This window comes from Netta rufina (genome assembly GCF_964035555.1).
Source record: "Netta rufina genome assembly, chromosome: 12".
Classification (NCBI taxonomy): Eukaryota; Metazoa; Chordata; class Aves; order Anseriformes; family Anatidae; genus Netta; species Netta rufina.
Genome location: NC_140135.1, coordinates 3526759 through 3543494, shown reverse-complemented (window position 1 = coordinate 3543494; position 16736 = coordinate 3526759). Strand labels below are relative to the sequence as shown.

General features: G+C 44.2%; 1 protein-coding gene across 1 annotated transcript in view; it reads left to right on the top strand.

Moving 5' to 3' along the window:
* The window catches only part of COL4A6 (collagen type IV alpha 6 chain), a gene marked incomplete at its 3' end in the record, with an annotated part of 42362 nt that extends 26159 nt beyond the window's left edge, over positions 1 to 16203 (top strand). Inside the window, exons 21-41 of the mRNA XM_084293914.1 lie at positions 179 to 286; positions 1414 to 1635; positions 1899 to 2060; positions 4064 to 4234; positions 4903 to 5046; positions 5288 to 5413; positions 5729 to 5910; positions 6171 to 6234; positions 6744 to 6818; positions 7218 to 7325; positions 7920 to 8027; positions 8448 to 8519; positions 8957 to 9082; positions 9442 to 9558; positions 10290 to 10451; positions 11883 to 11981; positions 12270 to 12416; positions 13838 to 13954; positions 14684 to 14875; positions 15101 to 15387; positions 15943 to 16203. Coding sequence (XP_084150040.1) covers positions 179 to 286; positions 1414 to 1635; positions 1899 to 2060; positions 4064 to 4234; positions 4903 to 5046; positions 5288 to 5413; positions 5729 to 5910; positions 6171 to 6234; positions 6744 to 6818; positions 7218 to 7325; positions 7920 to 8027; positions 8448 to 8519; positions 8957 to 9082; positions 9442 to 9558; positions 10290 to 10451; positions 11883 to 11981; positions 12270 to 12416; positions 13838 to 13954; positions 14684 to 14875; positions 15101 to 15387; positions 15943 to 16203 — 3050 coding nt within the window. The remainder of the gene's footprint in view (positions 1 to 178; positions 287 to 1413; positions 1636 to 1898; positions 2061 to 4063; positions 4235 to 4902; positions 5047 to 5287; positions 5414 to 5728; positions 5911 to 6170; positions 6235 to 6743; positions 6819 to 7217; positions 7326 to 7919; positions 8028 to 8447; positions 8520 to 8956; positions 9083 to 9441; positions 9559 to 10289; positions 10452 to 11882; positions 11982 to 12269; positions 12417 to 13837; positions 13955 to 14683; positions 14876 to 15100; positions 15388 to 15942) is intronic.
* Positions 16204 to 16736: the final 533 nt, after the last annotated feature.

The window sequence follows — 16736 nt, the reverse complement described above, 5'->3', positions numbered from 1 at the left end:
CCTCGTCTTCTGCGTTTACATAGCTGATGTAACAGCCATGGTTTTGTGAAGCTATTTAGCTTAAATTGTGCATCCAGTGAGTGTTTCAAGCACTAGCTTTGCAGAAAAGATCTGATCCTGTTTTCTGGTGCTATACTTTTTTCTTCTGCTATTCATTCATTAATATTTTAATCTTCAGGTCCCAAAGGCAGCAAAGGCTTTCCTGGCATTCCAGGGCAACCTGGATTACATGGGTCAAAAGGACAGCCAGGGTCTCCAGGAATAATTGGCTTGCAAGGGGAACCTGGTAAGAGTTTTTGTTATCTGATTAATGTATACAATATTTTATCAAAAGAGTTGTCTTACCATCTAGACCACATTTCTACCTGTTACATTCATATCGCTCCATTGTGAGCTCCTCTGTGCTCCTTCCAAGTTCAATCTCTGCAACCAAATGGTTGCAGCTTGGGAGAAAAAAAAAAAAAAGGAAGAAGAAATGTTCATTATACTTGTTACCTGCCTTTAGTATTATACTGGTGCTGGAATTAATTAGGATAACCAACACAATTCGTTTCTTCAGAGACTATCATCACATGCTTTGTAACTCTTTAGAAACTGCAAAGTATTTTAAAACCCATTTACCTGTTTTAAGCCACGTGTTATTCTAGTAAAAGTCTGTAAACTATGCTTGGGTTTCTTTTAGCTGTGGAAATTTCTAATGGTTGTAGTAAATAAAGAGCAAGAGGGGGTGGTGAGGGAAGACTCTTTAAGCTAGGTTGATATCAATCATATTTCTCTGTAGATATGGCTGCAGAAATCTCTTTATCATTTCAATGCATTAAGTGGGGATGACAATTTTACAGAGTCACTGATTTTGTGATACAACTGTTGAGCAGCAGAAAACATTCACACAGCAATGCTACTTAGCGTCTGCTTGACAAAGGGAGAGTACTTTGCAGTCCTCCTTGTGCCAGGGCTGTCAGCGTCTTCTGTCCCATAGTGCCAGAAGTTGTCTGATGTAGAGGACAAAGTAAGCTGCAAAAACATCTTTGCAGCTTTTGTGGATGGTGGTGGTAGTGAGATACTGCCTGTCTGTTGCCTGAAGTAGTCATCTTCATCCTTTTTTGTTCTTTTTGCCTAATCTGCCATCTAGTGAAACCAAGCTTGTAAATGTAAGGCTTGTAGCTGCAGCTCCAAGATACTCTTAAAGTATTCTTTAAAGAAAAATTGAAAGGATATTTCAATTGTTTTTATCATTTTCATGACATTTTCTCACCAGTCATAGTTTGTAATTCAGTACCGAAACACTCTGCAGCTTTCCAAACAGCCTTTTTTTGCTTGAACTTTCCTTAAATGTTGATTTGGTTAGATGTGGTATTGGGAGTGGATAGCCTGTACTTCTGCTGTCTGACATTTGCTGTATTTCTCTTCAAGGCTTCCCTGGACCTCGAGGAGAGCAAGGGTCCCAAGGACTTCCAGGACTGGATGGGACAGATGGTTTGCCTGGGAAGATGGGTCCTTCAGGCTTAGCTGGAGCTAAAGGAGCTCCTGGAGATGTGTTTGGTGCTGAGAGTGGAGCCCAGGGAGAGCGTGGCCGACCTGGACTCCCAGGTGATAAAGGGTTTGCAGGTGATATTGGATTTCCAGGACCAAAAGGTGAGCCCTGTTGCTGCTTGTATCTGGGAATATCAAATGGTTTCTTTCAAAAATCTTTCCTCTTTACCATCTCTTCAAGATACTCTGTCAGCAATCTTCTAAGCTGCCTGCAGGTGGGGATTTGGTGGTTTTCTATTAGAATCTAATGCAATTTACAGAGTTTTATTACAACTCACTTTTTCATTGAATTATTATTGATTATTACAACTCATTTTTTCATTTTGTTTTATTTGTTCTGTAACCTCCCATCTCTCTGTTCCCAGGGCTGGATGGGAGACCAGGCCTCCTAGGTATTAAAGGCGAACTGGGTAATCCAGGCTATTCCGGTGTCCCTGGATTGCGAGGACCTCCTGGCCCTGGAGGTCCTTTTGGCATTAAGGGAAAACCAGGACCGTTGGGATCGGTTGGCCTGGCAGGAGCTCCAGGTACGTAACGCCTTCAAATGAAGACAAGTAGCTGAGCATTGCAATGTTGAGGAAGTGTGGGAGAGGCATGGCATTTGTTGGGAGTGAGCTTCTACCCCTGCTCAGGGGTAACTGAGTGCAGAATTTGAGTCTTTTGCCTCTGAATGCTGGAATCTTCCTGCCTAGAAATGGTGCCCCAAAGCTGTAAGAAATACAGCAGAAAGATAGGAGAAAGTATCTTGATATTTTTAACAGCTCTGCATTTACAGTCTAGCTGTATCTTCATTTTCCATTTTCATGATGATTAATTTCTAATGTTTGAGGTTGTTTGAGACATGATTTTGATAGATTGGAAAACTGTTGGCTTTGTTAGAAGAAGCACTTATATCTTGTACACTGAGGGCAGAAAAGAAATTTATTTCCATTCACTTTACAGGGAAAATATAGTCGAGTACAACAGTATCTCTCAGGCTGCACTGTCTAGAGAGTTTCATGATAACAGTAAATGCGAGACTTAAGAATCAAGCAAAGAGGCCCCTGGGAATCAGTAGATAATGGTCTGTGATGTAATTCTGTTCCGACATGCACAGTGATGGTGCTGGAACATGGTGGCAACAAATGAATGAAAGCACTAACCTCATTCTAGATGAAAATTATGGTGTTGAAGTGGTTTTTTTTTGAATGCTAACATGACTTTCACTTCCCTATTATTTTACTTTTATGGACTGTATGCCATATATGACTGTTTCCTTCAACTGTTTTTAAAAACCTTCCATTGCTAGGATGATAAACTCCAAATGACTAAGATATTTCAGCTGTATTCTCTGAATCATTAATTTCTTTTTATCCTTGTTCTTTCTGTTCACATATTGTATCTGTTTTTTCCTTCACCATGTTTCTTTTCCATTTATCATCAACTCCCCATTTCTGATGTCACACTGTTTGGTTATGGGTTCTTCACATAGGCTGTCAAGGTGAGAAAATGCAGTGTAGCATAAAAGCTCATGGACTAACAACCTAGCTTTTAATGCTACAAGAATTGCATTGACTATAGGTGATACCCCTTATTGCTAATCAAGCCAGAAGGCAAAGAACCATTGCAGTGAGAATGCTCAGATGGTAACAAAGCCTGAAAGTTATAAGGAAATCCTTAATATGCACAAAGTTTAAGTGTGCATTTTCTTTGTCTTTTTAAATAAAGTAGCCATTTTCTTCTGCTAAAAACAAACAAACAAACAAACAAACAAAAAAAACGAGTTGTAACTTAAAATATTTGTCCTGGGTACAATGAAGCTCATATACTGGGTGTGACTGCTGCAAATGCCATTTTTCAGAATCACTTGATTTTTTCTTCTCTTCCTTACTTTGGATCTAAGCATTCTGTCTTCAATGGTTTCAGCCTTTATTTAAAGTTGTAAACCATTACAAAGCTTCAGCTAGAAACATTCTGAAACAGAGGCAAAGCGGAGTGTATACGGTGTTGGTTTTATGACAACACAATCAGAAGCTTGTTCCCTTAGCAAGCAATTTGCTTTTGAGAAGTAACTCTTTAACTACCAAGGTGGAAAAGAAACTTGAAAACAAAACAAAACAACAACAACAACAACAACAAAAAAACCTCTCCAATTGATCTCTGGTTCACCCAAAGGATGGGGTAGGTAACAGAAGCTGGCATTAATGATGCTCCCCATCCTGGTTTGGCTGCCTTGATGGTAAAGGTAAGACTGATGCTCTATACTTTAGTATCTGGTAAAGGAGACAAAAATGTATACATCATAAGGGGTTTCACTCTTGCCAGTGGTGTAGTGATGTAGGCAGTAACCCTCTTCGTAGGTATTTTATTATTAGATGACTAATGCTTTTGCAGTTCTAAACTTTATGCCTTCTAGTAGGCTGCATGTGCCTTAAGGTCCATTTGTCATATTAGAACAACGCCATGTTTAAAGAGTTTGGAAAGCTGTCCACTAAACCGCCCCGGTGTTTGTGTGACATAATCTGTTGAGTTCTTTCTTGTATTGATTCAGGACTTCCTGGAGTCAAAGGATTGGCTGGGGATGTAGGTCCTCAAGGCCCTGCCGGAATGAAAGGCTTCCCAGGTCTTGATGGTGCTCCAGGATCTCCTGGGGAAAGAGGATTCTTGGGGCCACCTGGGCCTTTTGGTCACGATGGACGTCCAGGTTTCTCTGGGCCAAAAGGTATGTGTTCCATCAGGGGGCAGGCTGAGATTGCTGTGCCCAACAAAAAATAACCTTGTTAGCATTGATTTTAAGCCATCCTCATCAGAAGGAAATGATTTCTCAACTGGTGTTGGAACGCATTTGTTTTTCTGCTGAGTTGTGAATTATGTATGATGGATTTAATTATCAAATTATAGACATGAGGAGGTCCAGCTTAAGGACGTGAGCCCCTAAGGACAAAGAATCATGTAAGAAAGACAAGATAATTGAAGAAATGAGGAACAGTGAATGAAATCATGAAGTAAGGGAAATATCATAGGAGGGTACACATGAAGCACAATCCCAATGGGAAGTAAAACTTTACCATCTGTATGGCCACTGAGCACAAATACAGTAACTGGTTATTAACCAAGTGTTATTTTAGGGGGAGGGAAATACAGGTATGTAACTGCAGGTTGCTCTCTTGGAAACTGATGGGGTTTTGCCTTCCAGTGGAAGCAAGGTGAAGCTCTTGAAGCCAAACTGAGAAGTATCATGAGTGGAGACCCATGAGAGAAGTGGCCCCACTGTGCTTACACCATCACGTTTTACTGGCCAGACCCATCCTGCTTCCACCTGCCAGCTAGGTGGGTATGCAGTGTACCAGGAGAGACTAATTTTCTCTATTTCTCAACTTTTGTATACAGGTGAGAAGGGATCTTCTGGCCTGCTTGGTTTCCCTGGCATGCCAGGCCTGCCTGGTGTCCCTGGGGTCAATGGGTTTAAAGGAGCTCCTGGCGCAGCTGGAGGAATCGGAAGCCCTGGAGTTCTGGGACTGCAAGGTCAAAAAGGTGAGAAACAGTTAAAAGACTCTGCTGGCTGAGCAGCAGAGGGACTTTGGAGGCCTCTTGGAGATGTCTGCACATATTTAATGTTTTCTTCTGGATGCCGTGTTATGTTCTTGTGAAATTCTTCAGTCTGGTTGCCAAAGGTGGAATTGAAGTTCTGTTACTGTCTGCCACTTTCTAATGTTATACCCTTTCTCTGTTAGGCAATCTTATTGCAGAATAATCTGATTTTGTGTTTCTTCAGGTGACAGAGGCGATGTAGGTCCACCTGGTCTTCCTGTTCTTGGGCCTCCACAACAGGCACTGCAATTCAAAGGAGACAAAGGAGATCCTGGATTAGCTGGACTTGGAGGATTCCCAGGACCTAGAGGTATGTCACAACATTGTCACTAGTTGCCAGTATGAGTTCTTCGGAAACTGTGCTTACTCCTGGGGGATCATGGCCTGCCCTTTTGACAGAGTCTGCAGCATTGCTATCTTCTGTTCTGCCATTCACATTTCAGCAAGATTTGCATACGGCAGCTTTGAATTTTGAGAAAAGAGTTTTCCTTTGAGGCTCTGTTCTGCAGATCTTATCTCATCCCTTTCTGCCCTCTAAGGAGAACTTTGGGTAACAGCTCAGTTGGCTAAATAAGCTGAATGTCTGTATTTTGAAATGGATTTACACTCTTTTATATAAACTCAGGTGATAAAGGAATCCCGGGAAGCCGTGGACAGCCGGGTCTTCCTGGACCTGCTGGGTCAGCAAGCAGAGAGAGAGGTTTTCATGGTGAGCCAGGCTTCCCGGGTCCATCTGGACAGCCTGGGCTGCCAGGACAGAAGGGTGCACGTGGCATCATAGGATTTCCAGGAATGCCAGGAGAGAGGGTAAATATCTTCTTAAGTATCTTCATTTTCTCAAAGAGCTCTTGGGAAAATCCTTTGTTCTAATTGGTACTTATTTAGCAAAGCAGCTGTCCAGAAGCTGGCAGGATTTTTCTTCACAAAACTTGGTGTTTGGCTCGTACTGATGGATGACACTTTGGATAACATCTCTTCCCACATCTTTGCAGTCTGTTATCCCCCGTGACCCAAAGTTGAAACAGCAAGAATAAAAAGCAGAGGCTAATTTTGGGCTTTTATTTCAGGGTTCAGATGGTATCACAGGACCACTTGGATTCCCAGGACCTATTGGCCTCCCTGGTCCAAAGGGTAAGAAATTTCAGTTTACATGGTCTTTCAGTACATGCAGTCCTAAGATTCATGGCTAAAATGAATGAGCAGTGTTCTAGAAGTGTCGGTCGCTCTCCAGTGACTGGTTCAGAAGTCCCCCTGTGATGTCACTCATTCAGATGAGATCAGTTCCAAGCCAAGTGTGTTAAAACTTTATGATCCTTTGAAATCTTGGCCACAGCACTGTACAAAGTGTGTTGGACAATACAAGAGCACCCTCTCTGATCAGCTTGTGACATAAAGGGTAGGGTGTTGTGAAATTGCCCTAAATGTTAGTCTGAACATGCCCTGAGTGTATTCACTTCCATTGCTGTTTACAAACATTTTCAAACACCTCGGGGACATTGTTTACTGTAGTCTTTGTCTACCTCCTGAATTTGCAATATAAGCAAGGTTTATTTTCATAAATATGGCTATTGAACAGCACTGAGAGCTGCTCCCCACAGTCAGTTACAGAATGGCTTCCTCACCTCATCTTCCTTTTCCAGGTGACCAGGGAGAGTCTCTTGGTGTTCCTGGCAGTGCTGGAGTGAAAGGAGAGCGAGGGGACCCAGGCTTCCCAGGTACAGTAGCCATTGATGGTTCACTTCAAGAACACAAAATTCTGGAAATTAAATTGGATAATATTGCCCAGTCTGGGACTGTATGTGATCTGTAAATCTAAATACTTCAGTCTTGTCCTCTAAATGAGATTTGAGGAGCTTAATCCAAGTGGGCCACAAACGGATGATGAATAATAATAATAAAAAAAAAAAGCAGCCCGATTCTAATGCTGGGTCCCACTTCACTTCCTGAGTAGGAACTTGGGAACTTGGGCTGGTGTTTGCCATCCAGGGAGACTGGTCCAGAGCCCAGGCAATGGCTGAGCAGACACAAGTGCTGCAGCAGCAGTCTAACATGTTTCTCTTTCTCTTCAGGCCTACCTCCAGTTTAACTTGTGCTGGATGCTTTTATCATTTCAGGGGAGAGAGGCAGAGAAGGGCTCAAGGGTGAAGCTGGCTTTCCAGGAAGCACTGGAGTGAATGGGCTCAAAGGTGGCCCAGGAGATGTTGGCCAAGAAGGACCAGCAGGTACTGGACAAGGCACCCAAGTTCTGCAGTTCGTTGCGTGACTGCAACAACCTCACCTTGTTGTTTCCTTAGCCCTGGTTGGCCTGTCTCAGCTGAGGCTTAAACAAGAAAGTCTTGTTTAAAGTCTTCCATTGCAACACTTGAGTCCGTTCCCTCTCCAGACTCAAACCTACCCAGAAGGATGGCTAAAAGTGTCTTTGGTTAGTGGTGTAACTAGCAGGTATGCTCTCACATTGCTATCAAGATTTCAGTTTGAAAGAACAGTGGAAGTTGTTGGAATATTTTACTTGAAAACTCATGTAATCAATTTAGTCATTCAGTGTGCATACTATTCCAGTTTGTCACTTGGTGGGTGATTAAGAATGGAATTTCTGATTTAAAAAAAAAAAAAAAAGGCAACTATCAAATAAATAGTTGGATAAATGCTATGCTAGTAGTGGTGGTGAAAAGAGATTTGCACCTGGTTTTTCTTTACATAAATAGTTTATTCACCCATCTTATGAGTTAAGTGCAGGATCAGAAGCTGTAATACGGAGTTGTGAGCTGATTTGGCCTGAATGTGTGATGCAAGAACATTTTGCTGCTTGTTTTTAGGAATTCCTGGAAATGTTGGGCTGAGAGGAATCCCTGGGCCACCAGGGCCTCCAGGGCAGCCAGGATCTGTCGGATTCCCTGGGGCTCGTGGAACAGCAGGACCCAAAGGTATGTCTGGAGCCTGCACACATGGGGCAGATATTGGGTCAGAAAACCAGGGTTTCATCCAAGTGTATCACAGCAGGCAGGCAGCACACTATGTGTGGGCCAGCTGTGCGTGGGAAATCAGCTCAATTCTTGGCAATGCTATTGCAGGCACCAGCTGCTAGAAATGAGCAGAGGAGTGTTCAGAAAGGGAGAGGCTTTCACTGGATTTGGATCTCTGATGGGGTTCACTGAGGGTAAAAACAGCAGTGGGAAGAGTTTCCATGAAGGGGGCCTGTGTGAAGGGAAGCTTTACATTCTGTGTTCCTCCGTGTCATGTTTCTCACACCTGTTGTAGTCTCCATGAAGCATCTATGCATTTCTACCTAACTAAATTATTTGCTTATTTGCTCACTTACATAAGTGTTCTCAATGTCTCTTCAGGGTTTCATGGATTTCCAGGTTTAAATGGTCTGAATGGCTTGCCAGGCACAAAAGGGTCTCCTGGAACACCAGGTAAAGGAAACACGTAGTAGAAGCATCATAGCTGGGAAAATGCCTACATTGGTCTATCACGAGAGCAATGTTCCTCAAAGAATTGCTCCTTTTTGCCCTGTTCTGGATGTAATCATAGTATGAAGAAAAAATATCGAAATATTGTATGTACATGAGCAATTCTCCTTTTAAGAAGCATGAGCAAATTCTTCTTCACATCCTTATGCAAAAGCCCGTGGGAAGTCCAGAACAGTACTGTGCTTCTCTCTCAGCACCTTGCAGATTAAATTCACTCTGCACAGAGTAGCACAGGAGGCACCAGACCTCTTTCTGCTGCTCTACTGAAAACAGCAAAGTAAATGGTTAATTTTTCGTTGCAAGTCTGCTCGTGTAATGATTTAACTGCTAGTGAATGGTTTGAATAAGCTCTCTTACTTTCTTTAACTATCTTTAATTAGGTCTGAGTGAAGTTGGACTGAAAGGCCCTGCAGGTCTCCCAGGTGTGAAGGGTGAAGAAGGTTCTCCAGGCTTGGGTAGAGGTGCTCTAGGATTTCCGGGACCAAAAGGCTCATCAGGAGACATGGGTAAACACTGATGTTCTGGAATCCTGTTGAAATGTGTTGCAGCTCAGGTTAGTGGGCCTGCACAGTTTGGGGAATTACCGAAGAGAACTCCTAAGGTCACAGAAAAAGGCAGTAGTTCGACAGGTAAATATTCAATCTGTGATGTGGCCATATAGTTGAGAAACAGTTGGTTACATGGTTATTACAGTGTCTGTACCTCCCCTGAACAGAAGTATATTGTATTTTGTTCCCCACAGGTAGTGAGGTGTCTGTTTGTTCTCCTCAGTATGAATACTGCTCAGCCACTACTTCTGACCATGTCAGTGAAGGTGATGGAAGAGCTGGGCAAGTGCTCTCACACTTTGTATTTCTTGTTCTAGGTCCCCCGGGTCCTGTGGGACTGCCAGGCTTGCCAGGAAGTCCTGGAGTTTCTCTTCCTTCTGATATACGTGGGAGGCCTGGGGATGCTGGCCACCCAGGACTTGATGGGAGTTCAGGTATGGAGAGTGAACTAGCTAAGAGGATTTCTGTTTCTTTATGCTTCCTTTGAAGAACTCTGGGTTTTGGGGGATATAAATGACTTCGAGTAGTGTCACCTTAATCATCTGTTTTTTTAGATCGGGGTTTTTTAGATCTGTTTCAATTCCTGCTGTTGAATCTGGATTTGATGTAGCCCATTATTAAAGCTCCCTGCTCCATATTCATTTCACCTATTGTTATACTGAAGACAGGCTCAGGCAGTAAGATAGATGCTTTGCTCCAATGCGTTATGTCTACATTTGGAGGCCAGCTCCATATTAGACCGTGGTTTCTACAGATGTAACTTTTAAGCTCCTAGAGAGCTGTAACCTAATAAGCTCCTAGAGAAGTTTAGAAGTCTTCTGTGTGAGCTGGGAGGCAGCAAAGCTTCACTGCTACTCAGAGGTACGTAGGGAGTACTTGTCCTAATGTCAGCAGGAAGTACAGTTCCAAAGATTTGTCGTGATGGCATTGGTGCACATTCATCACCTAACAGCCTTGTCTAAAAAGATTTAAAAGGTTTAAAGGTTGCTGGTACCTATGTTTACATAAGCAAGTAGGGCCTGATTCTTTTCCTTTGGGAGGAGGACAACCCTGGAAATACAGACACACAAACAGCAACTGTCCTTTACAATGACTTCTTAGGGTTAGCAACAGCATTTACCTTGCCCCAAGAGGAGAATGTGCTAACTGCCTGTGTACTCTCTAGGTCTTCCAGGTCCTCCAGGACCACGAGGGCCCCCTGGCCCAGCTTCTGACCAAGGTGACACAGGCAGTCCAGGTTTCCCTGGTGTGCTTGGCTTGCGAGGCATTAAGGGCGATGTGGGACCCACTGGTCCAATTGGGCTCCCTGGAGTGTCTGGATTCAAAGGTAATCTTGCCTTGAAAAGGGTCTGGGTGTGGTTTGGCGGCTGTCACCTTGACAGAGTGAATGGCTATAGTGTGGTATGACTGCTTTGAAACAAATCCTCATTCAGGTGTGAGCTCAGCTGAGTTTGCCTCTTTCCTTTTGGTCCATGCAGATTTTACCTACTGGTTGTAAAAGTAGTAAATTAAGGCCAGCTCCAGGTGCTATTCAGTGTCTCCCTCGTGATTTATTTATTTTTATCTTCTTACTGTTTTTTTGTTTTGTTTGTTTGTTTTGTTTTTGTTTTTTTTTTTTCTGGGTAGATGATGCCCACATGAAATTGTGCTGTTTGTTGGATACAGCTACCCATTCACATGTGTGTGATTCTCTTAGAGAATCACAGAATCATCTAGGTTGGAAGAGACCTCCGAGATCACCGAGTCCAACCTCTGACCTTACACTAAACCAGCCCTCCACTAAACCATATCCCTAAGCTCTACATCTAAACGTCTTTTGAAGACTTCCAGGGATGGTGACTCCACCACTTCCCTGGGCAGCCTGTTCCAGTGCCTCACAACCCTTTCGGTAAAGAAGTTCTTCCTAACATCCAACCTAAAACTCCCCTGGCTCAACTTAAGCCCATTCCCCCTCATCCTGTCACCAAGCACGTGGGAGAACAGGCCAACCCCCACCTCGCTACAGCCTCCCTTGAGGTACCTGCAGAGAGCGATAAGGTCACCCCTGAGCCTCCTCTTCTCCAGGCTGAACAGCCCCAGCTCCCTCAGCCGCTCCTCATAAGACTTGTTCTCCAGGCCCCTCACCAGCTTCGTTGCCCTTATCTAGGCAAAGACTGGAGATGCTGTTTCTAGAGGAGCATCACACCAATGTGTGTGTGCTTAGAGGCACAGTGTGGTGGATTTAGGTCTCCCAAAGAGGCTGAGAGGATTGTAGGTGTTAAGGGATGTTGCTCTCCCTTTGGTCTCTACCAGAGGAAACCAGAGAGCAGCTGCAAACAAGGTCTCTAATAGCAAGGTTTCAAAGGGACTGCACAGCTCAAAAGGCAGGAAAGGATGGAGAACCATTGCCAAGAGAAGCTGGTATGCTGTCTGCGCAGGCTGGCAACTCCCCATTGCTCTGTGCTGTGCATGGAGGTGAATTCCAAACAGAGTGGGCATATGCTCCTCAGACACTTTCCCTGGGTTACCCCATGGAAGGAGAAGAGTTCTTTCCATATATTGTAATTACGTAGCAGTGGAATTCTTGTCTTGAGGCTCTGCAGCCATTTTGGGCATCAAAATGGGCACAGAGCTCCTGAACGGTCATGGTCCCCTCTGTCTCAGAGCTGAAATCGTGTTCTCATTGCTGCCATTACTGTGTTCCTCACTGCCTCAGCTGTGGGTCAGAATCAGGACCCCACGCTTAGCCTCTGAGGTCTTCAGCTGTGTATCTTTGCAGGTGTAAGAGGTGAGCCTGGACTTATGGGGATGCCAGGTAAAGACGGGCCTCCAGGGGATCCTGGTTACCCTGGCCTGAAAGGTGAAATGGGCCGTCGAGGTGAGTGCCAGAGAATTTGAGACGCTGTACTTTGTTGCAAAAGCTTTGGGTTGGGGAAAATTTCAGAGCTCCCGAAATAGGCTTGTCTGGGGGCTTCTTGGTTTCTTAGGGATTGAAATAAATTACAAAGAACTTGACATATCACTTTCCAGAAGGATACCCAGTGCTGATGTACTAAGGCAGCCTTAATTTAAAATACGTTTCCTTTGTCTCAGTAGTTTCCTTTGTCACATCAAAGCTGTGAACCTATTCCTAAAATACTTACACTGTCATTTACACTGTGTGCAGGTCTCCCTGGCCGTCCAGGGGCTCCAGGTATAACCCCACAGCCAGAAGAAATCACAGCCCCTGCAGGCTTACCTGGTCTGCCGGGGATTGATGGTGTGCCTGGCTTTGACGGAGATCCTGGGTTCCAAGGCCCAGTTGGAAAACCAGGTAAAAACACACTCAGATCACTGAAACGCTGCCTTCTGGAAGAACAAGACTCCTTTCTCAATGCATTAGGAAGGTTTACAGGTTTTTCTAGTGTTAGGAAGCATGGCCGAAAGCACGACAGACACCAGTTGAGTCAGATCATGCTGCTCTATTTTATTGCCCAAATAGCCTAACTTTTATAGTGAACTTAACAGGGGCGGACAGTGTTTCACACAAGTTTATTGGTCAAAAGCACTCAGACAAACAACTATAAGAAAACAACCCCACCTGCAAGAAAAGAACCCCCCTTGTGATTAGCGGTCACGTAGACCTTGTCCTTGAGGCCAGCTGCTGGTAACAATATTTTTCTGAGTTCCTTAATTGGGCGATGTGGGAGTCATTACCATGGGAGCTTCTCACAGTTACCCTGGTAGCTTGGTTTGCTCAGCTACAGCAGGCCATGAGATTTTCTAAGGCCTACTCCTGGTTGCTTAAGGCAAGCTCAGATTGAACAATTGTTCCACGGACTCATGTCCAGGCCCTGTATGCCAATTCCCAACATTCTAGTAATGGAAATAATTCCAGCAAAATACATACAACTGTCATGTTTTATTAGTATTAGGATGTGCTTGATAAATTATTTTCCTGCACTTTGATAGAGTTTTTGAATTAAACTTCCAGAATTAGGAGCAGCAGCATGTGGTATAGCTGGTGTGATGCCAGGTTTGGTACTAGCAGGTGGAGTTGTCCTGAAAGTGAAGCACCACCGAGAATTATTTCTATTGTCAACAAAATACTGTAACCGGAGAGGTGCTGGGAACTTCAGCCAGCACCACTGCAGTTTGTATCATTTGGCAAAATGGCTTTACTGGGTCCTGCACCAGGAATCTCCTAGGGCTCAGCAAGTGCCAGTGATGCTTTTCTTAACGCTGCCATTTATCCAATTTTAAAAGGTTCGTATTCTCCTTTATTCATGAAAACTCCTAGACAGGGAACCTCAGTGAGCATCGGTCCTTCCCCTAAATGCTGTCCTGATCTCCACCACAGTGAATGGATCTGTGTTGGATCCTGACTATTGTCATCAGTTCCTCGAGTGAATTAAATGTGCAGGGAGTCAAATCTGAGAAAGCCTTTAATGCTGTTGGTAAGGTGATTAGGTACCAGGCACTGTGGAGCAGTGCAAAGAGAGGAACTCATTGGGAAATCTAATTATACCCTTAATGCTCAATCATTACAGAAGTTGTTCAAATGTACACCCATCTGTTTCCCAGAGGAATCCCTGTACAGAGTTAGGGGGTTGTAACTACAGCTGTTTGAGTGAGCTTTCAGCATGGCTGCTGACAACATGTTTATAACTTATTTCTCTTTTTGTGATTGTAGTTGTAGGACTGAAGGTGTTAGCATGAAGAAATAATGATAGTAGTAATTGTGTTTAATTTCAGGTACAAAAGGTCTGCCAGGCAGATCTGGTTTGAAAGGACGTGATGGCTTACCTGGATCGCCTGGCACCGTTGGGGATCCAGGCCCTGTGGGTACCCCAGGACCACAGGGATTTGAAGGTAATGATATGATTTGGCGAAAAAAAAGCAATCAGTAGAATTCTGTTTGCCCCCAGGTTCTGAAGAAATCCTCCCCAACACCAAATGAATTACCTTAGGAAGACTGAGGGATGTACATGATCTTCTGTCTTGTATCTGCAATGAAATAGATTTAATTCTCAGTGAGAAGGGCTATGTCACACGTCATTGTCGTCTACCACTGCTGAAGTTTAGCTAGGTACAATTGTGAACATCTTTTGGTTTTAATGCTTTGTGCATGTAGGAGACATCTTGAAGATTTGAGAGCAAGATGGTATTCATAGCTATCAGGGTTGGGAGGAAGAGGCGCTGTGAGAGAGAGAAGCTTTGGATTCTGCCACAGATTTGTATGGCTTTTGGCCTTTCTGTGTCAAAAGAATATTACCATGAAGAGTACTAGAGTGAAAATGAATTTGTTAGGTTTTGGTTGGTGCTTTGAGATCTTCAGAATTACTGTACCGTGAGATATGTGCTAATGTACTAGAGCTTTTTGGGGAAAGACAGAACATGAAATGAGGTAGGAAATGGGTGGGTGCTATTGTGAAATGGCTGCTTTTAGAACTGGTGCATCTAGTCGGTCATACAACCATCAAAATTTGGCCTCTTCTTAGTACAACGCTGACAGAAACACTAGGACAGCAATGCCAAAATCAGGTACAGAGCCAGCTGATGCTCACATTGCCTGTGAGTGATCCTTCTTCTGTCTTGCAGGTGTCGCTGGAAAGCCAGGCTCGCTTGGTTTGCCAGGAATGCCGGGTCGGAGCGTGGGCGTTGGGTACACCTTAGTGAAGCACAGCCAGTCAGACCAAATCCCACCTTGCCCCATAGGAATGAACAAGCTGTGGGATGGCTACAGCTTACTGTACGTGGAGGGGCAGGAAAAATCACACAACCAGGATCTTGGTGAGTTGAAAATCTTCTTTCAGGCAAACAATGTAGGCCAAAATCCCATTTCTAATGAGCAATTTTAGTGGGTACAGCTGGAAGTTGTGATGGAGGAAGTCTTCTTGGCCAAAATCTGTGCTGGAAGCAATGCTATTTGTGCCATGCTCTGCCACTCCTCACTGGTGTGTATGAGTTTGAACACTTGCCAGCTGCTTGGTGTGACTGCTGCTCCAATTCTTCCAGGGTTTGCTGGCTCCTGTTTGCCTCGCTTCAGCACCATGCCTTTTATTTACTGCAACATCAACGAAGTGTGCTACTACGCCAGCCGCAACGACAAGTCCTACTGGCTCTCCACCACTGCTCCCATCCCCATGATGCCGGTGGACAGCGCGCAGATCCCCCAGTACATCAGCCGCTGCTCGGTCTGTGAAGCGCCCTCCCAGGCTGTGGCCGTGCACAGCCAGGATATCACCATCCCCCAGTGTCCCCTCGGTTGGCGCAGCCTCTGGATAGGATACTCCTTCCTCATGGTAAGGATTGCACTGCTAACGCAAATGCAGCTTTAAATGTGGTTGGATCTCCTCTTTGAGATTCGGTCACTGAGACCGAATTCTCTGAGTTGCATGTAGGAAACTGTATACAGGGCTGTCCTGTAGCTTCAAGTCCAGTAGTAAAACTGAATCAGTAGTTCTGCATTGCCACAGATACTTGTACCTCAAACCTTTCAATGCAGAAACACCAATTAAGCTACAGCATTGTCTTAATCCCCTCTCTACTGGGACAGTATTTTATTGTGCTCTCCTAGAAGCCCATCAGTGTGAGGTTGTTGGAAAACTAAGTCAGCATTATTGTCTCACAGTTTTCCCATGACAAGCTGATTTCCTTTATAGCAGGGCTGTATGCTCAGCCTGAGTACCTTCCTTTGCTTCTTTACCTCTAGCCCTGACTCCAAACCCAGTTACAGGGAGCCAAGGTATAAAGCTGGTTGCCTGTTTTACTCCTTTCAGCAACAGAACTTGAGTTACTGCCCTGTTCACCTCCTTTTCTGGTCCTCTGAACTCATTTAAATAAACGTCTTCATTTAGCACACAGCAGCTGGTGCAGAAGGTGGAGGTCAGTCCCTCGTCTCACCCGGTTCTTGCCTGGAGGATTTCCGCGCTACTCCCTTCATTGAATGCAACGGTGCCAGGGGGACGTGCCATTACTTTGCAAACAAATACAGCTTCTGGCTCACGACCGTCGAACAGTCACAGCAGTTTGTCAGTGCCCCTCCCTCAGAAACCCTGAAAGCAGGACAGCTTCGAACAAGGGTCAGCCGCTGCCAGGTGTGCATGAAGAACTTGTAACAAAAATGCACAAAAATAACCCTTGTTACCTAAGAAGAGTAGGTATCACTGATGTGAAGAAGGATAAATTCTAACTGGTTTTGTGCGTGCTTGATGGATGAATCAAGATGGCCAGAAATCCACAAAAATCAAGTGTCAAGGGCAGGAGTTTGCACACAGAGAAGGGAAGACCAGTGCTCTGAAACCTGTTTTATGGAACATGGTGCTATGCTTCTACTTTAATGTTGTTTGGGTTATTTTTCCTCATTTATGGCTACCTCAGAAAGCCTCTGCGAGTTCCTTATTCAGACTGAAGAGTAACTGCTGTCTCACGTTACACCACTCCTCTGTCCAAGGCACACACCAATCATCAAGAGAGACTTCTCAAAAGTTATGCTTTACTAGCATCTTTGCAAACAGTATTTGGTCTAGTATACGGAAATGAAGTCTCATTCTCCTCAGAAATACAGAACTAGCCAAAATTTATAATGCATTGTAGATGACTTAGCATCACTGACTTAAGCATTAATGATTGATAACTGACTTCATTAGGA